Genomic DNA, 22454 nt, shown 5'->3' with positions numbered 1-22454 from the left:
GCTTAGTGGTTTCGGGGGCTGGCGTCGGTTGTTTTGACTGCTTCATGAGCTCCATCATGGCGTCCATCTTTTTTGACATTTCCATCATTTGGTATTTTAGTCTCTCGTTTTCGATTGTGAGTTGCTCGTTTTTTACTTCTTGATCTGCCAACATCTTTTTCAGCATCTCTATCAAGGTTGAAGTGTCTTCATTGCCATTCTTCTTTTTTATCTTCTCTTTCTTGTCTTCTTTATCTTCGCTGTCACTCTCTTTGGCACGTTTGGTAGTGCCTCTGTTTGCCTGCACGGCCTCGTCTTCTACCATGGGCTCTACTTCTGGTTTTTTACCGTCTTTCTTGGGTTCTTCGCCGCCCTTCTTAGTCTCCTCTCTCTTCTTTTTGGATTTCTCCTTTTTCCTCTCGCTCCTGGGGAGTTTGAAGCCATCTTTCTCGCTTTTCGCATCATCCACGGATGAGTATCCCTCAGTGTCAGAGCTGATTTCCTGAAAAGGGTTTGGGCCCACTTTGCGTGAGCCCTCATATATTGGCAGGGAATGTGCCATAGAACGGGGCAATGATTGAGACCTAGCTCTATCAATCTTGTGGGGTTGGGGGGCGAACTGTCCTAGTTTTGACGAAGCCTTTTTTTCTGCCGACTGGCCCGACGCCAGCTCGACTTCAGGGTTGGCTCCCTGCACCACGCTCGGTTGTTCACGTACCCAGACAGAACTAGGTACGGGTTCCACTTGCTGTTCTCAACCTACTGACCTAGGGGCCGGGGCTGCAACAGTGTTGATAAATAAACAACACCTATGCAGTGTCGAGGTGCAATGTTTTAAATTGCACCCATCCCTTACGGAGGCACAGTAGGTATCCCGTAGTGGGCTCACGTCGAGCCCACTATTTCTTCTTCTGCTGACCGAACTCTAGCTGTGGCGTCTCAGAGAATCCAATAAAATCAAATTCCCTAAGTTCACCACATCCAGTAGAACGGCCTTTGCCTCTGCTTCTAGCCTAGGGCTTAGAAGTGCACGATTTCGCTACCACGCTTACATTCGTGGTTGGAATGAAAATTCCTGCTAATCGTACACTTCGTCCACCGTTTGGCTCCTCGTACTCTTCTCGCCTCAGAGAGTAAGAAGCGCTCAACTGTTTACCCTGCTTACATTCAGGGCAGAACTAATAAGTCCCCAGTCAAGCCACTCCCACTTCTTTGGCGTTGTCGCTGCTCTGCTCCGCTCCGCTCGTACGTGTTGCTCCTTCGGTGGCTAGCACCGAACTTAACTGCTACTAACTGCGACAAATTAATCAACCTTTATTTACCTTTCCCTTTTATTTCAGGTGGCGGTCGTCGAGCAACACGCATCACCGTCTGCATCGCAGTCTCGATATGGATACTCGCCATCATCTGCGCGCTTCCGGCCGCTATAGCTTCGCACGTACGAGGAATTCCCGAGGAGAACTCCAAGTTCTTCGTCTGCTACCCGTTCCCGCATTGGCTCAACAATACTTACCCCCAGATTATGGTCGCCAGTAAATTCCTGATTCTCTACGTTATTCCGCTTACTATCATCGCCATATTTTATTTAAGCATGGCCGTGTCATTAATTATGAGCACCCGAAATGTTCCTGGAGAGTTGCAAGGGATGCACAGGCAGGTGAGGGAAGTTTTTATGTGTTTTCATAGCGCCGGAAAAAGTTTATTGTCCCATAAAATTCTGAATAGACCGTTGGATATAGAACTCTACTTAAGAAGAATGTACGATCTGACGATAAATATTTTTTTTATTGTTCTGCTGGCTTAACTATACCAGGCGTATATAATTTAATGATAGTGATGTAGTTGAGCTAATAATCAACTAATCTCTTGCTTGTAGGAGACCTTACAGGTATGCGACGAATGAGAGCGATAACTTTAAAACCATTCATAATTTAATTAGCCACTACCCAGGCAACCACATAACGTTTACAAAACGTTGAAAACCACGTCAGTTTATCACGTTATTTCGACGTCGAAAGTCACATGAATATGTTACACCATAACTGACGTCATGTTTATCACGTTTTAGATACGTGATATCAAAAACGTAGTTTTTATGTCTTTTTTTAGATTATTTTTCATTTTATGGTTTTAAAAATACACAATAATAATTATTTGTAGTATGGACATTGTTGGTATTGCAATTTTTCATTTTAAATTTAGCTTATAGGCTAAAAAGTAAAACCAAATGGAAGACTTTATAAAAAAATGCATAGAATGACAAATATTTATAAATAGCTAATAAATAATTTATTAACAAATTATCCAGCGCAATATTTTAATTTAACGTAACGCTGTCCATTAAATCAAAAAGGATCGTGAACACATAATAATTAGTTCATTAACAGAAAATAAACACCAAAAGTCTTACTTTACCACACAAAGCACGTAAACAATAAATGAAATGAAGTTTGGAGTCATGTCAATATACAACATTATCAGGGTTGCCAAGTCAGTTTTTACTTTTTCAGTAGTTTTGCTTTCAAAAATCAGTAGAAATCAATATTTTTTTGTTCATGTAAATACAGTAAACCCTATGTCATCGGTCACCTGTCAAAATCGGCCACCTGTACTAACGGCCAGTTTAAAAAATCTTCATATTATGAAGATTTCCTTATTTAAATAATCCAATAAGAGGTCATAAATATGACCTGGTATTTACGGCCATCTTTATAATATGGAACGCGGCCAAATAATCTCGTATTTTTAAAGCCCATTTCATAGAAATTTACCTGTTAATAACGGCCAATATATGTTGATAGATTTCAGTAGGTCAGTAATTGGAGTTAAAATCAGTAGGTCTACTGAAAAATCAGTAGACCTGGTAACCCTTGAACATTATAAACATTAACTCTTTAAGCTCCTCCCATTTTTGTGACGTAAGACTTAGGCTGTCTGAAATGAAAACGTGTTTTTAGACGTATTTTAACGTCATTAACCTTACGTATTTAAAATAACCTACAAAAGACGTTTATACGACATAATGTTTAAACACTTGTATATATTCAACCAAAAACTGACGTTTCTTCGACGTTATTCACATGGTTGCCTGTGTAGAGGTCTTCGAGGTCGGGCAATGCCATCGGTGTGCCATTGGTTAGTGACTGAGAGCTTGCGATGTCAGTTATGAGATCATATGGAAAATAGGGACCTAAGACTCCAACAACATCCTGTTTTCCTTGTATGCCCTGCAAAGAGTTTCAAGCGTCTGTGGTGAAATACCATCTACGTTGATTTGTAGATGATTTATAATTATTAATTAAAACACGTTTTCTAAAACTCTTTAGAGAATAGGAAATGCCAAAAGGTCTTAGTCTCGATAAAGATCAGAATCTGCATCTCCACTTGGCTAATGCAAATATGGACCGAGTGATTGCCGGTATAAGCAATTTCCCACTTACTGATTATCAGCTTCGGGCGGATGAGAAACGGACAAATAGAATAGTTCTATTAAGACATACAACAAACCCTGGATAATACAAAAATATTTTGGAGAAATATTAACAAATGAGAGGGGGGACAGATTGGTGGACTTATGAGTATGGTAGTTAACACAAACACTTACTTTAAATTACTAGTCTGGGCAGATTATCGGAGAATAGGCCCTTTTTGAGAAAAGTTATTTACCAGAAATTTTATTGCTGCAATCGAATCTTACTATTGTATATATTAATAATATAGGTATGCAAAATCCGCAGATAGTGTGCTACTTTTCTTATAAACAAAATGGCGCCTGCAAATCGTCTTTTTTTCAATTTTTGCTCTATAACGCCAAAGATTTTAACATTACACCAAAAACACCCAAATAAAAATTCACCATAATTAAATTCTGCATATAGACATGTCTTTCCCGAGTTACTTCGACAAAAATTTTCCCCGTCAATGCGGGTTTTTTAAACAAAATCTTTAATTTTCAATTAAAATTTTAGATAAGTAATTGTCTATCAATTATTAAATAACTTGGCAATGTAAAAGATTTTTTCATATAGATTATAATTCCAAAAGCCGATGGAATTTGAATGAACAGTTTAGCATCAATTAAATTGTTAATTAAAAAGTTACGGTTGCTATAATAACCACAACAATTAAAATATATAAGAATAACTATGATTTTTGTATAAAAAGACACTGTACCTATCTAATGTACTTTACAGAATTGAAATTGGACTATTTAGGCGGCCTCAGAAATATTTTAAAATTATAAACAATGTTTTGGCTTATAAACAAATAAATTATCTCGGGGAAATATTAAATAAAATTAAATCATACAAACGGTATTGGAAAAAGAGCAGGGTGCTTCTTTTAAAAGAAAAAACGTTTAATTGTGATAAGTGTTTCCTGAGACACAACCGGTCAAAGTTGACCGGCAGTTACGACAAAGATATAAAAAATAGGATCATAATTTTCAAACCATCACCTTTTTATTTCGGTCCTCTTTCTCTGCACCAATTTTCATATCTTTAAAATACTCATATTATATTATTATAATAAAAACTATCGATATTACGAGAGAAAGTTGCTAAAAACAGCAAAACTCCAATAAAAAATTAGGTAGGAGAAAATGTAATCTGAAAGTTCAAAATCGGTATACGTTAAAAAATGCATTTTCTCTGCTTCCCATGGAGCAATATTCTTCATTCTTTTTTTGTTCCCAACTAACTCGAGTAGAGCTATCTAACTAACCCATTATTAAATGTCAAAGTTTTTGTTTTGTTATAAAAAATTAATTGATTTATTATAACAAAAATGTTTAATTTGTTTAAATAAAGATTGTTTAAATAATTATATAGCTTTCAAATGAGAATATTTGTGTTTTTAACGTTAAAAGGTACACTTGTACTAAGTTTATCTAAAAAAAGTCTACAACTGAAAAAATATGCAGTTTTTTTTTTTCTTATAAAAAAATTAATCTATCATAACAAAACAAAAGCAAGTTTGACATTTAATAATGCGTTAGTTAGATGGCTCTACTCGAGTTACTTGGGAACAAAAAAAAGAATGAAGAATATTGCTCCATGGGAAGCCGAGAAAATGCATTTTTTTAACGTATACCGATTTTGAACTTTCAGATTACATTTTCTCCTACCTAATTTTTTATTGGAATTTTGCTATTTTTAGCAATTTTCTCTCGTAATATCGATAGTTTTTATTATAATAATATATGTTATGAGTATTTTAAAGATATGAAAATTTGTGTGCCGATCAACTTTGACCGGTTGTATCTCAGGAACCACTCATCACAATTAAACACTTTGTCTTTCAAAAGAAGCATCCCACCGCTTGTCTTCCAATACCGTTTTCACGATTTAATTTAATTTAATATTTTTCGAGATATTCTATTTGTTTATAAGCCAAAAAATTGTTTATAATTTTAAAGTATTCCTGAGGCTGATTAAATAGTCCAATTTCATTTCTGTACATTAGATAGGTAGAGTATCTTTTTATACAAAAATCATAGTTGTTCTTGTGTATCATAATTATTGTGGTTATTATAGCGAACGTAAATTTTTAATTATTAATTTAATTGTTGCTGAACTGTTCATTCAGTTTCCATCGGCTTCTCTAATTCTAATCTATACGAAAAGAGCCTTTTTATTACCAAGTTATTTAATTATTGATAAACAATTACTTATCTAAAATTTTAGTTGAAAATTAAAGATTTTGTTGGAAAAACCCACATTTTCCGGGGAAAATTTTCGTCGAAGTAAATCGGGAAAAACCAGTCTCTATGCAGAATTTAATTACGGTGAATTTTTATTTGAGTGTTTTTGGTGTAAAGTTAAAATTTTTGGAGTTATAGAGCAAAAATTGAAAATAAAAAAACACGATTTTCGGGCGCCATTTTGTTTATAAAAAAAGTAGCACACTATCTGCGGACTTTGCATACCTATATTATTAATATATACCATCATTAGATTCAAATCCAGTAATAAAATTGCTGGTAAATAACTTTTCCTTGTATTTTGCTAATTAGCCCAGAGTATACCTAATCGTAGACTCTACACCTGAAGATCGCCTGCCCATAGTGATAGCAAATTTATTGTAAACCAGATAGATTATGTTTTAATAAAGAGAAGGTTTCGTTCCATTAAATCAGGAAAAATATACCTTGGGGCTGATGCAGCCACATATCCTAATCCGGTTGTTTGTAGATAACATTCTATCTCCGATTCAAAAAACTTACTGAATGTTGCAATAAGAATCAAACACAACGATCATTTTTGAAAGATTCATTTCTAAGAGATCAGCTGGCCAAAAAAATTAGCGAGGAAATAAATATTAACATTATCTAACAAAAAGAAGATTCGAACAGAAAATGGGAAACATTTAAAAACATATAATGCGGAATTCAGCGAAGAATTCTCTGAACGGAAAGAAAAATAGTAACTCAACAAAATCATGGATGAATGATGAAATACTGCAATTATTGATGGAAAAGAGAATATTGTACAAGGACGTACACATCGAAAAATATAAAGGCAAAAGTATATTTAGAAAGAAAATAAAAAAAAAGGAAGGAAAATTGGTACTCAAACAAGTGTGAGGAACTAAAAGTTCAGGAACATTAAAAGGACAAAACAGGAAACAAAGAGCTATGCAACAGTAGAGAAACTGGGCACGGTATAACAAAAGAAGAAGTTATGCACGCAGTAAAGACCATATATGATACAGGCGTCATTCTAAAAGAGTGGTTAAGTCGACGTTCATAAGTTGTAACCGAAAAAAGCTGACGCTAGAGAATGCTGACCATCACCGCACCATCAGCTTAATGAGCCACACTCTAAAGATGTTCTTGAAAATTATACATCAAAGGATTTTCAGAAAATTGGGGTCAGATAGTAGTAACAGTCAGCTTGGCTTCAGAAACGGAATGGGTACAAGAGAGGCCTTGTTTGTCCTGAATGTGGAATAATAATCAACTCCACAAATTATTATTTCCAGGAAATCAAAAATCAGAATAAAAAGAAAAGGCTGAAGTAACTTTTAACAAAAGGAGGAGAGTACTCTGCTCAAAAGATTTGACGCTGGAGTTAAGAGGTAGGCTGGCTAGGTACCACGTCTGCTGGATTTTGTTTTATGGATGGAAGCTTGGATTTTGAATGCGACATCAATCAAAAATCTCAAATCATTCGAGTTGTGAGTGTATAGAAAAATTCTATAATTATCGTGGACAGAACACATCAAAAACAACGAGGTTTTGAGAAGGATGAATAAAGAAATGAATAAAGAAATGTAGATCCATACTACACATGAAGAGATATATAGCTTGCAACAATTGATTATACCGATAAAGATCCAAGGAAAAAGAAGCATAGGGAGACCTAAATATCATAGCTGCGCAACCTGAGAGTATGGTACGGATGAACATTGTATATCCAACAAACTTTTCAGAGCAACCGTCTCTAAAGTTCGAATAGCTGTGATGATTTCCGACTAGGGATGGCAGTTGTTGACAAAACACCGGTTTTCGGTTAAACCGGTTTAACCTGGCGGTTATAATCGGTTAAAACAACCAGTTATTCCAAAAACCGGTTTTAGGTTTTTTGAATCAATATTCAATACCCAATAAGTTGCAACGTCATATTTACATTGCACTTTAGTTTGTAATACTCCATAATGTTTATTTTCAATATAAAATCTCACAGTTTTCGATATATTGAAAAAAATCAATTTTCATTTGGTAACTTCAAAGAGCTGTACCATTTTTAAGCACACATTTTGTACTAAGGTAAATTAGATTAAATCGATCTATTTTTGGTCCCAGAATATGTGATTTAATTTTTGACCTACCTTTTTGTTACACCCTTTATAATAATAATCTAGCTCAATGAAAGTTTCGGTTTCAATTATTAATACCAATTAATTGAAAAATACAAAAGTAGTGAAATTATTTATAGGTACTTATTTAAGACTATAAACGTAGTAATATGAAGTAAATTGGACTATAACATGTATACTTGTATATGAATTATAAAAACAAAAATGTAACATCAAAAATAATTAAACTAGTAAAAACGAATAATGAATAATTGTTACAATTCTGAACTGGATGTATTATTGTCCTAAATGTTTTGCAAATTTGTTGTATATCCGAAAAAAATCACATTTTATACAAGATACACAAAACTACATATTTTATTTTTTCATTTATTTAAGTGATTCCAGGCTCTTTGTGTAGATATAGCATTTATTATAAATAATACAACTATGAGTGCACATTCTGCACAGCACACAGCTGATTGATATTGATACTAAATATCTTTTAATATCTGTTTTTAATAGGATTCCCAATTCAGCAAACATGACCTGCTTATTCTCAAGTTCATCAAAATAGCTAGTTCAGCTTATTACATTTCTTAAACATATTTCAGTGACCGTGAGAGTCATTAACGAATATAAACATTAAACAAATAAAAAATTATTGATGAATTTAAAGAAACAGTATTTTTTCTCGGAATTAATTATTTTTTTATAATCATACTTTCTACTATAATCATACTAATCATTTTTTTAAACTTAAGGGTTGTATTATAACTACTCATTAAGGTTTTATTATCTAAGGTAACTTATCCGGTTTTTCGCCGGTTATTACATTAAAAAGACAAAACCCGTTATAACCGTCACAAAAAAAACAACCGGCCAAACCGGTTTTAGGTTATCACCGGTAGGCAAGGGCGCCCATCTAAAAATTTTTAGGGGGGGGCCAAACGTGAAGATGTTGCACATTACATTTTGTATATTTCGGATGACAATATATACAGTAGACTCTCTCTATAACGAACACGGATATAACGAGGTTTCGCTTATAACGAGGTACATTAGGTGTCCCATGAAATCCCTATTGAACTATAACGCTCTATAACGAGGCATATTTGGTTATAACGAGGAAAATTTAAATCGAAGAATACTTGTCTTTACCTGTTTTTAGCGTTGTAATGGTCATAAATAAATAAATGCCTTAACTACCTGTACATAGAAATGCACAACGTCTGTCTTATTATCGAGGCCAGTGCTATAATAAACTCGGCCACCTGTAATAAACATCTGCCTGTTTATTGACCGATATTGAATACTATAGGAAATTTACAATCTATGGCGGCGAAGTCTCATTGTTCACTGTTCAGGTTGACCATCGACACATAATAAACTACGTAAGAGGCATCAAAAAATGTCATTATTATTATTGTTTGATATAACGAGATCCGCTTATAACGAGATAATTAATTAACCATTTCAGTTCTCGCTATAGAGGGAGTCTACTGTAGTTTAAACCACCTAAAAAACCTAGTTTGAACCCTGTTGTGAGGAATTATTCATACATTTAAACACTAGACCAAGTTTTTAAATGGAAATGTCATGGGTACCACAAAAGTTGGGCCTCTCTTTAAAACCCGTTTGAAAAGAATACAATGCTTGCAAAGCCTTCCCTTCAACTTTGGCGAGCAGACTAACCATGAGTATGTGTCGAACCAAGTTTTTACTTTAAAATCTTAAAAAGGAGCCCCCTTTATTTTTGCAGATATAGAATCCTTATGAAAAATAAGGCACACATATTCCAAACATTTTTAGAATTGTTGATAGATGGCGCAAATAAATCGCATTTTCCGAATATAGCGCCATCCGTCAAGTCAACAATTCTAAAAAAGTTCGAATAAATGTTACTTATTTTTTGAGGAGGAAACTCAATCTGCAAGAAAAAACGGGGGTTCCTATTTAAGATTTTAAAGTTAACTTTCACCCCACCTCCGGAGTGTGGAATGAAAAATCCTGTTTGGTGTCATTCTATAGATTTTTGAAAAATATTAAACACGTGTTTTTTAGTTTTTATTTGGAAGTATATTTCTCGAGATATTAGACCGTTTCTACAATTTTGCTGTGGTATCACGATATACCGTTTTTTCCGATTATAGCGCTATCTATCCACAATTCGCAAAATGCCACAAATGGCAAAATCCAAATCTGCAACAAAAATTAGGGGTTCCATTTAAGATTTTAAAGTTACCCCCCGCTCCACACCCAGGGGTTGAAGTGGTGGACTTGTTTAGTGTCATCGCATAGATTTTTGAAAATTATTGAACATGTATTTTTCAGTTTTTCGATCCGATGTTCATTTCGCGAATTATTCGGCCTTTCCGCTACTTTTGGGACACCCTGTATATAACACTCATTCATCATGAAAGATCGCCTGTTTTTCATTTAAATAAAATTGTTCTGTTCATCATAATGAACACTTTAAAAATAATCTACTTACTAAAAAAATACTTTTGCAAACTAAAATTTGACTATGCTCAATAAATTTTAAAAATTATTTTTCAGTATGAATTTTTTCAAAATATAAAATATAATTACTATTTTATACCAGTTGTTAAAGACAAATGGCTCATTAGTGATTATCGATGAGAGATCGGATTTCTTGCTGATATGGTTTTTTTGCAGTATTATAAATGATTCATTTAATTTGTAATTTTGGGTGTCAATTACAGTGTATATGTTTCCCACGCCTCTAATCTCTTTCAATGTTTTCGTTAGTAGCATACCGTGATTGTGGGAAATGTGTATTATGCACATTCCATACAGACCACTGTCGCAGACACAAAGATTTTCTGTTAAACTATTAATAACTACCCAATATGTGAATTTTTTTTATTAATAAATATGTTGTTTTCAATTTATCTCTCAAAATTATCCAATATTGTTTTGACAAAAATACGTTTATGTAATATAAATTTAATTTTTTTCTTTCCCGAAAAGATAGGGGGGGCCACGGCGCCCCCCTGCCCGTGTGTATGGGCGCCTATGCCGGTAGGTTTTTCCCATCACTATTTCCTACTTCCTTCGCAGAGATGACACTTGAAGGAAATGATGTTGAATTTGTGCCTATATTTCGCCGAATATAATTATTTTTATAATCTTTACTTATCGTTGTATAGTATATAGTGGGGCCGATATGTGAAACAATTGCACATTTAATGATACAAGCATATAATTTGCACCACATATATTACACATATAAAGGTTCAAATTTCGATATGAGGCCATCTCAGATTTTGTCTTTTACAAATATGGTGGACGTTCAAAATGGCGGCTATACTTATGTGTTTAATAGTACCATAACTTTTGAACGAAAAGTCCGATTTCAACCAAATTTGGTATATAGGTTTTCTTTTTGATTTACAAGAGGGATATGGTGAACCGGAAGAATCGGTTTACCAGAAGTTGTGTTTTTACTGGTTGTTTATGTAAAAATATGTTTTTTTTTTCAATTTTTTCCCTCTGTATATATTAATTTTTCAAAAAGGTAATACCGCAATTGAAAAGAGCGTAAAAATATTTTGTAGAAAATATTTTGAACTTTTTAGTTATGTTAATTATCATTTAATAAATGCATAACGTATCATCACAAGTACCTATGTGTGGCAAATTCGTGCAAACATTATAAGAATTATTGTGCATTTAATGGTAGAAGCATATAATTTGGACCACATATACTACACACATCAAGGTTCAAATTTAGATATAAGGTCATCTCAGATTTTACCTTTTACAAAAATGGCGGGCATGCAAAATGGCGACTATACATATGCGACTTATAGCACGATAACTTTTGAACGAAAAGTCCGATTTCAACCAAATTTGTTATATAGATTCTTATTTTGATGTGTTAGACCAAGGTCTTGAACCATAAGAATCAATTTACCAGAAGTTGTGTTTTTCCTGATTTTTATGTAAAAACATGTTGTTTTTTTACCAATTCTTTCACCCTGTATATATTAATTTTTCAAAAAGTTAATACCGAAGTTGAAAACAGCGTAAAAATATTTTCTAGGAAATATTTAGAACTCTTTAGTTATATTAATTACCAATTAATAAATTCATAACGTATCTTAACATGTACCTATGAATCTATGTGCGGCGCATTCGTGCAAATAATATAAGAATTATTGTACATTTAATGGTAAAAGCATATAATTTGGACCACACGCACTACACATACAAAGATCCAAATTTAGATATGAGGCCTTCTCAGATTTCGTCTTTTACAAAAATGGCAGGCATTCAAAATGAATCTACCGCACATAGGTACATGTGAAGATACGTTATGCATTTATTAAATGGTAATTAAAACTAAAAAGTTCAAAATCTTTCCTAAAAAACATTTTTACACTATTTTCAATGGCTGTATTACCTTTTTGAAAAATTAATATATACAGGGTGAAAAAATTGAAAAAAACAACAAAATATTTTTACATAAAAAACAGTAAAAACACAACTTCTGGTAAACCGATTCTTCCGGTTCAAGACCTCGATCTTATTCATCAAAAAAAGAAACTTGATACCAAATTTGGCTAAAATCGGACTTTTCGTTCAAAAGTTATCGTGCTATTAGTCACATATGTATAGCCGCCATTTTGAATGCTCGCCATTTTTGTAAAAGGCACAATCTGAGATGGCCTCATATCTAAATTTGAACTTTTGTATGTGCAGTATATGTTGTCCTAATTATATGACTCTACCATTAAATGTACAATAATTCTTATAATATTTGCACGAATCTGCCACATATAGGTACATGTGAAGATACGGTATGCATTTATTAAATGGTAAGTATAATTAACATAACTACAAAGTTCAAAATATTTCCTAAAACATATTCTTACGCTCCTTTCAATAGTGGTATTACCATTTTGAAAAATTAATATATACAGGGTGAAAAAATTGAAAATAAATTATTTACATAATATAACTTAGTTTTACATAAAACACCAGGAAAAACAAAACTTCTGGTAAAACGATTCTTCCAGTTTATGGCATCGATCTTGTAAATCACAAAACGAACCTACGTACCAAATTTGGTTGAAATCGAACTTTTTATTCAAAAGATATCGTGCTATTAGTCATATATGTATAGTCGCCCATTTTGAATGACCGCCATTTTTGTAAAAGGCAAAATCTAAGATGGCCTCATATCTAAATTTGAACCTTTAGTTGTGCAGTATATGTGGACCAAATTATACGCTTGTATCACTAAATGTGCAATTCTTATAATATATTGCACGAATCTGCCGCACTAATAAAGCATTTTTCTTAGTGAAATAATAATATAAATATAGTAACTAATTTTAGAGGAGAAATTGTATTGCTATCCAGTTTACTGCTTATACAAGTTGTGTACAATGTTGTTAAATATATGAGACAACACAATAATAACTATTTAGTTAGTTCTAAATCACTTACATACTGTTTTCTTTTCAGATCCGAGCAAGAAAGAAGGTAGCGGTGACAGTGCTGGTTTTCGTGGCGGTATTTGCAGTGTGCTTCGCGCCACTTCACGCTTTTATGCTCTTCTTTTATTTTCATCCACAATCGCAGGAGCTTTACAACGCGTTTTGGCACTACCTGAGGATAATTGGGTTTTGTCTGTGCTATATCAATTCCTGCGCTAATCCAATTGCTCTATATTTTGTCAGTGCAGCATTCAGGAAGTATTTTAACAGGTAGGTCATAAGTAATGTTCTTAAACTTTCTTTTAATTGTTTATGAGTAATAGACCTGGATCCCGCGTAAAAAAGAAAAGTTGATTAATAGCAAGCTGAAAATTTGTTAATAGCTTAACGGTGTCTAGTCGGACAAACTTTGATGCACGGGAACACTGGAACAGGGGAAGTTTTAACTGTGGAGTATGATAACCGTGTCGTCCTAACAAGTTTATGATTGTGAAAAATAGCAAGTTGTTTTTAAGTTTATTCGATAGCCAACGTTATGTAATATATGAGAAAATGTTTGTCCGACAAAAATGTTGGGCATTTTAACGAGTCCGACACGTAGAACATGTCACATCACAGGAATTATGTTGGTGATGAATAGCAGTCTGATTTTTGCATGAGAGTTTAATGAAAGGTTAAAAAAGCAATTGGAAGTTCTGTCCGACAAAATTAATGGGAAGTTTTCGTAGTCGGACATTCTAAACAGGTAAGATATAGACAAAAATGCTGGTGATAAATAGCTTTCCGACAAAGACGAAATTTAATTAAGTAAATTATTCCTTACCAAGAATGACTATTGTCGGAAAAAAATAAGGGGTAGATTTTGTAGTCGGACAATTTAAAAAAATTATTTTTGAAATTTCAATAAGGGGTGATTATTATATGTCAAAAGTACCTGCAATCAATTACAATCGATATCTTTCGATTTATCTCAACATCATTTAGATACCTCACTGTAATACATTTATAGTAGATCAGGCAAATTATATTATGGATTGAGTGGTCTAGCTATCTTTGTCTGCCACATGCGCGGGATCGCTTGGTTAAAAGAGATAGATAGACCACCTATCGACTTTTTGCACTGTATTCCCTGTCTACCCTTATGTCTATGAATACATTTCCTTCTTCTTCTCTTCATTTGAATGGCCTTAGCTGCCAGGGCTATCCGGCCAGGAATACATTTCCATTTAAGAAAAACTGTCACTTTTGACAATAATTCATAATAAATTGCAATCGTAACTTCAAATTTAAACTAATCGATTTATTTTGGCAACAAATTATTTCTAGCCATGTGACATATTAATTACATTATTATTTCGTTTGTAGAAAGTTGAGAAAAATTACGTGATACAATTTTAGTAATAATTTATTTAGGTACCCTTTTTCAATCAAGCAAAGCATTATAGCACGAAGAATGATATTCAATAGAATTTTCACAATTATCTGGCAACTGAATATCATTGAATTGATGACCAAGTATTTTACTAACTTTGTATAAATGTTCGAAAATTACTCAAAAATGTTCCGTTGAATGGTTTCACTTTTGATTTGGCGACTTAAAATTTAAACTGTTTACACTCAAAAATAGACACAAAAACACTCCATAGTTAATATAAAATTTAATTTCCAACACACGTCGCAAACAGAAACTCAGAGACCATGTACTTTCAAATACTACTTTGTATAGCACAAAGTGTCACACTGACAAATGCAGCCTTCTAATACATACTTCTATTAATAAGCATAATGTGTCATATTTACGTCTATTCTTATTGGGACCGTGCAAGTTCGGCAAAGCGACCCCTATTTCTACGCTCTATACTAAAATTCGCACTTTTAATTATATTGGCCAATTATATTAGTCCTGGTTACTGGATAATTGTCAAGGCCATAGTCCAAAAAAAAATAATAAGAAGAAAAAATAAGATTCAGGTTATGTTATGAAAACGTCAACATTTGTATGTAGTAAATAAAATTAGTTATTAAAATGCAGTACTGCAAGCAAAATAAAATTAATTAAATTTACCTTTATATAATAATTGCATATCATATCAATATTGTGGAGCAATATATAATTTTTCTGCTTCATTGAGAGAAGGTATGAAATATACGTCAATTTGACAATTTCAATTTACAATATGAATTATTTAAGATAGTTGCAATATTTCTCCGCGACTCGCGCAGGGTCGTTTCTCGTTTCCCCTTCCAAGTACTTGCACACCGCGAATAGCACCAAAGTTTAAGACTCTTCATATTTTTCAATGTCGTTTACAAGGTTAAGATTTGAGTATGGAAAATAATGTATACAACGTTTTTTGTAGGAAATTTTCCGTACTTTCTGATGCGCCTAATTAGAAAACCCTAAGAGATTGCTTTCACATGTTCTTTGACATTTTTTATTGTCATTTTGAGAATATCTAGAACAAACTCCACCCAAAAAATAATTGTTTTGCAATATATACATGCACTGATACTTACCTCATTGTTTTTGGAGTGTGCATGCAAATATGTGAATATATGCATATATATGCACATGCAAATATGTGAATATAAATAATAATATACAACTAAAATAGCGTTATCAATATGTGACTAAGTCATTCTGAAAAAATGTTTTTTATTTATTTCTTTCGATTTGCCCAAACTTTTTGTCCGACATATAACTTTTTGCGTTACAAAATATAATTTGTACATAAACAAATCAAAATTAGCTTGCTATTTATCACCAACATTTTTGTCTATATCTTACATGTTTAGAATGTCCGACTAGGAAAATTTCCCATTAATTTTGTCCGACAGAACTTCCAATTGCTTTTTAAACCTTTCATTAAACTCTCATGCAAAAATCAGACTGCTATTCATCACCAACATAGTTCCTGTGATGTGACATGTTCTACGTGTCGGACTCGTTAAAATGCCCAACCTTTTTGTCGGACAAACATTTTTTCATATATTATATAACGTTGGCTATTGAATAAACTTAAAAACAACTTGCTATTTTTCACCATCATAAACTTGTCAGGACGACACGTTTATCATGTTCCACCGTTAAAACTTCCCCTGTTCCAGTGTTCCCGTGCATCAATGTTTGTCCGACTAGACACCGTTAAGCTATTAACAAATTTTCAGCTTGCTACTAATCAACTTTTTTTTTTACGCGGGATCCAGGTCTATAAAGTTGTACAAAGTAATGAGTGAAAAATAATTTGTAATAAATAGGCGAATGAACATTATAATTTTTTGTTTAAAAGGCAACATGTCAATATAAAAGAAGAAATATAAACATAAGAAGTAAAGGCGAAAATGAAAAAATAGTAAATAACGCTCTACTAATCAAACTAAGGAGAAAATGAAACGAAATAAATCAAATCTACATAAACAATGACCTACCTTACAAAGATATTAAGTAGCAATTTATATTGTCAAAGGAGCAATAAAAAAAGAGTTAGAGCCACAAAACACATAGGTAATACAAATAAAATAAAAGTAAATTGTCTTGGAAATAAAAACAAACACCAAAAAGGTCAAAATTATTTAACATCATTACTGGGACCCAAATGTAGTTAACGAAATGGGAACATAAAAAGTAAAACAGAAACTTTATTTTCAAGGGGTTTCTCAAGAAATAGAAATAAAAAAAAAAACAAAATACGAAAAAACTGACGATAAAATAAAAGAAAATGAGACGTACATTATCAGCTGGGAGGGTTGACATGGAGGGGATAATATGACATGTCGACAGTGCTTCTCATGGTGGCACAACTTGTAAGCGGTCCCCCACAGGCGATAAATTCAGTTCTTTTTCCTCACTATATGTCCTTACCTTAGTAATGAAATCCACCTCTTCTTTTCAACCAGATCCTTTGGAGACACAAATAATCTACATATATCTCTCTTTCACTATAGTGTGTACAATCCGGGTCAAAGCGCATTACCATTTTTATTATACAAAATATAATGGTTCAAAAAAATACCTAACTTTTGCTTGGTGAATATCACTAAAAACTAATAGAAATTTAAGACCGCGTTAAGTATGGAAGTATTATCTGAAAACTACTATACTTTCAACCACTATACCAAATTTCAACTTTAAAGGAATTAAAAAGGCTTAAGATTGGGCAAATCCTAACTTTTCAACTTTTGTTTACAAATAACAATGTGGCAGTTGTGACGTCACACTTTAACTGTCAGCCTTAAAATCTCTTCGTATTAAGGAGCATCCATAAACTACGCCGTAAAAAATTTGAACTTTTTAATACCCTCCCCCCCCCCCCCCCGTCGTAACTCGTCCCCCTATGTCGACGTCGTCGTTGCAATTCACGACCCCCCTTTCATTGATTGAAAAAAAAAATCAATATTATTTCTGTTTTTTTTTTTAAATCAAATATAAGGGGGTAGGCGTAAAATCTTGGTCCAATGCTATTTAAATGCGTTAATTTTTTTCGAATCCTGAGAAAACTAATAAATATATTTGAAAAATTTAAACGCAGAATAAAAGATTACATTATTACCGAGGGTTGAAAGTCCCTTAGAATAAACAAAAGGTTTCTTTTGAATGAAATGTTTGAAATGAAGAATCAGACAAAATTTTCTCTATTTTTTTCACCCCCGTAACTTATTAAAATATACATTATAGATGTTTTCAGGAACTTTTTACCCTCGACAATAATGCAGTCTTTCAATCTGCGTTTAAATTTTTCAAAAATCTTTATTAGTTTTCTTAGTATTCAAAAAAAAATGAATGCATTTAAATAGCATTGAACCAAGATTTTGCGGGTATGCTTTCTTAACTGCATCATATAAATCTTTATACTTATTTTGTTTTGATTTCGATGCCATTTCTTCTAAAGTATAAATACGACTTACTAGCTAAATAGAAAACAATATTTCATCGCCAACCGTCACTAAAGTCATTCATTATTGTACTCATTTGCCGCCATTTGCGGCAGTAAAGTAACACTTTATTGTACTGAAAGAAGAATTTTACTTTACCTGCCGCGATTAATCAAATTAACTGAGATTGAATGTAAGTGGTTGATGGCAGTAATCGATTATTAATTTGAGTGACCTTAAAATTTATTTACTTTAATTATTAAAAATATTGTACAAAATTTACGTTATTATTAATTAAATTTATGTCAGAAAATGAAATTCTGTAGTATTTTGCAATTATATTTATAAAACATAAATCAAAACTTTACAGATTTAGTAATTAGGTATTCAATATTGATACCTAACAACTATCGATTAAACATCGAAATCAGCTATCATGCAAGAGCCTTCTGTCATTACTGTCACTGTCATATGAAATGTTTATTTCGTGTAAAAGTAAAAGAATTCTTAAATCTTTTAAGTTTCGTATTAATGCAAATATATATAGTATGAAATTGTGTTTTTGTTAATTCGATTATATATAGGAATGTGATATATATGTAGGTACTGATAATTTGTTAGCAAATATATTTATTAGATTGTCTACTATTCATCACGGTAAACGCAACTTCGCTGCGGGAAGCTACATTTCATAAACAATGACGTAACTATTAACGATATTTTTAATTTTTGGTATTTTACTTTAAGTATTAAAATTAGTATATTATTTAAATATAAATACGATAAAACTGTTTAAAATATATTTATTTCGTTGAAATCATGATAACAGAAATATAACTTATTTCGTGCGTACAAAGTACACACACTTTTTTTTTCATTAAAAGGATGTAATTAAGCAAGTGTTAATGTTTTTATGATTCTCGATAAAATTTTGTATGCACCACGTCAGTAAAAACTCTTTATCGAACTCGTCTGTTATTCGCCTTGCTCGCTACGCTCGCTCGGCTCATAATATCAGACTCTTTCGATAAAGAGTCACTTTACTGACTTGGTACATAAATAACTATTATTTCTATTCGTTCTTTTAGAACGAACATAAATGAACTAACAATTTAATATTTTTTTGCTTCCAGACGTTGTTCTGTATATAGAAGCGATTGTTTAAACCCAAAGAAAAATGTCTTATTGTTTGTTGTCCTGTACAAAAGTGCTACCTAATATTATTTTAACGCCGTGACTGATAAAAACTAAATGAAAAGTATGCGATAAAAATATCTATAATAGAATTATTCTTTTTAATTTTAACAAAGGTATATTTATTCGTAAACGTTTTGTTTTATTTTCAATTTCATATCAAAAACTATACGTTTTTATATGAATATCTGATACTCTAATACTGGTAGAAGCTAGTAAAAAATTATTTTTATAGACACAATAGCGACAAATTTAAATATACCAATATATTAAACGACGTCGAATGGGCACTCATATCCCCCTCCCCCTGTCGTACTCCGTCGTAATAAGCAAGCCTTCCCTCCCTCTTCTCAACGACGTAGTTTATGGATGACCCCTTAGCATATATTTAAACTATATTATGTAATATATCAGACATTATCTACCATACAGAGTATTTATAGCAAATTTCTAATAATTTATTGATACATTAGCATAAAATTAACAGTAAAATTTTAAATAATCTCTTGTTTTTGTAAATCACACATAAAGCATACACATAATATCGTCCCACGCGACGTCAGAGTGTACCACGTAACCTATAATTAGAGTTAAAGAGCACAGCGGATATTATTCTGGTAGGAAAACAATACACAAAACCAAAAAGGTATGGGAATAAATTTCACAACAGAATTAAGTGACAAAGTTATAAAATTTCAACCTATTAACTGATATCTAATTAAGAATGACAATATGAATTATATGTACGTTGTTTCAGATACCTCCTCTGTATCAAAATAAACAGAACCCACAGCAGCTATCTCCACCAACGAGCCACTTCAATGTCGATGGTATCAATGAAAAGAAATCAATCTCTCATGACAAGAAAAAGCAAAAACATGTCATCCATAAACCGCCGATTGGATCCCATGATCGTTCAAGAGACTTCAGTAACTTTACTCGGGGTCAATAACGAACATATCTGTAATAATCTTTGATGTGACTTTCATTAGATTAACCAGTGAACAATATTTGTTGATATAAGTAGAAAAATGTGCAAATATGGGTACCAAATTCATACAACGTTAATTGATGTATCATTTTATATTTATTTATTTATGATTTTTAGTAAGAGTATTTAGATAGACAGCAGAGTACTAATATATATATCGCCGGTCCAGAATAAGAATGACGTAACTGCAAATTTTGCAGTTACGTCAATGTTACGACTGCAAACGTCAATTGCTGTTTATTGCGTAACTAACTTCTAAAACACTGTGTTCCCATGATACAAAAGCAACAGAACTCTAATTATGTGCTGAGCCACTACAGGTTAGTTGCGTCGTTATTGAAATACGCACCATATTAGGCCTTGTTTCAGATGAATAATGACGCAACTGAAAATAGGCTTGAAAATGGGGGGGCCTAAATTAGGATAATGAAATTCGGAACAATAGGATGAAAATAAAAGCCATCGCTGTAAGGATAAACGGCATACTAAATATATAAAAATAGTTTTTATGTACAGAAAAATTTTAAGATCAAGAATGACGCAACTGTATATAGAGTTGAAAATGGGGGGATTAAATTAAGATAATGAAATTCGAACCAATAGGGATGAAACTAAAAGCCATCATTGCAAGGATAAACGCCATACCGATGCTCCGGACGCTTACTCTTTATTTAATCACTATTTTAAATATTTAAAAACTTTTAGATCAAGAATGACGCAACTGTAAAAGGGTTGAAAATGGAGGGATTAAATTAAATTATTGAAATTCGAACCAATAGGGATAAAAGTAAAAGCCATCATTGTAAGGTTAAACGCCATACCGATGCTCCTGGGCGATTACTCCTCATTTAATTAATATTTTAAATATGTAATTAAAAATTTTTTTGGTCTCCTGAGAAATTTGACTTTTTGCAGTTACGTCATTCTTATTCCGGACCGGCGATATGTCTTTTTTCTTGAGATGCCCTCTTCTAACAATGTTTACCGAGGATTTATACAAACATTGGGTTTTCTGAATGATTGAAAGTGTAAAACAGTCTATTCCTTGATATTTCGTAATGATGTCATCTGTAGTCTATCAGTTCTCGATCGAAACCCATTTGCTTTAGATTTTGCATTGTACTAACTTTTAATGCCCATGCTTCCATGCAATACAGCTGATGCTATATTACCTCCAAAGGACAGAAGAAGTAGAGAACGAACGCGTAGAAGATGGATTGATGATGTGGAAGAGGACCTTAAGATTCGAGGGGTCAGAAAGGGGTTTTTCGCTCGGGACTGAAAAAAGTGGCGTAAGTTCGCAGAGAATAACGAGTAAAGAAGACACCTCGACACCTTACGGTATAAGAGAATAATCATCGATTATGTTTTTATGTTATGTATCTGATAGAAAATTTAATTACTTTTGTTTTATTCCTATACGACTTTGTTCCAAAATGAATCGTTTTAAAGTTATAAGCAAAGAAAGTAGAAAAAAAAACATTTTTTCAAATTTTTAAATGTTTTATTTTATTTATTAATGTTGCGGGCATATTTGAGAAGGAGCATAAGTAAATTATTATTAACGAAGTTATCACCTAACTGTATCCGCAAAAATCCGAATGCCACCTCCAACATCCACCTAAAAACAGATCCTTCCTCACGCCTCGATTTTCCAATTTAATACTCTTAACATTGAAAATCGTCTTCCGTCTGATCCTTAAATCCTGCTCTGAGCCTCTTCTCTTCTCTACATCCGAACTTTGGTTATAAATGTGTTTTGACGTCACCATTTCGCCCATTCTCTCTAAGTGGCCTAGCCACCGTAGCCTGTTTATTTTGATGTACCTACCTACCAATCCTGTGATGTTACTACAAGTACAAGCCAACCCCGTTAATATAAATATTATCCAAGTTTATGCTCCCACTGCAGACAAAGAAAAAGAAGAAGCTATTGAGTTTTATGAGAATATCAACAGAATTATACAGAAAATTCCACGACAGGAATTTCTTATCATTATGGGAGACTTTAATGCCAAGATTGGAGCTGGAGATAAGATGCAGTACATCGGCGCACATGGACTTGGAGTCAGAAACGACAGAGACTTCCTAGAAAAAATCGCAGAAGACTCAGAACTCGTTGTCACTAATACATTTTTCCAATTACCACCTCG

The 22454-nt window shown here is 32.8% G+C and overlaps 1 protein-coding gene across 1 annotated transcript in view; it reads left to right on the top strand.

Annotated features, from left to right (window-relative positions):
• LOC114327687 (neuropeptide CCHamide-1 receptor-like) overlaps positions 1-21695 on the top strand; it is a 101204-nt gene extending 79509 nt beyond the window's left edge. Inside the window, exons 3-5 of the mRNA XM_050642545.1 lie at positions 1320-1636; positions 13273-13514; positions 20068-21695. Of these exons, the coding sequence (XP_050498502.1) occupies positions 1320-1636; positions 13273-13514; positions 20068-20287 (779 nt within the window). The 3' untranslated portion in view covers positions 20288-21695. The remainder of the gene's footprint in view (positions 1-1319; positions 1637-13272; positions 13515-20067) is intronic.
• Positions 21696-22454: the final 759 nt, after the last annotated feature.

Source organism: Diabrotica virgifera, chromosome 2 (assembly GCF_917563875.1).
Source record: "Diabrotica virgifera virgifera chromosome 2, PGI_DIABVI_V3a".
Classification (NCBI taxonomy): Eukaryota; Metazoa; Arthropoda; class Insecta; order Coleoptera; family Chrysomelidae; genus Diabrotica; species Diabrotica virgifera.
Note: the sequence above shows the minus strand (reverse complement) of the source record. Positions and strands in the feature narration are given on the sequence as shown.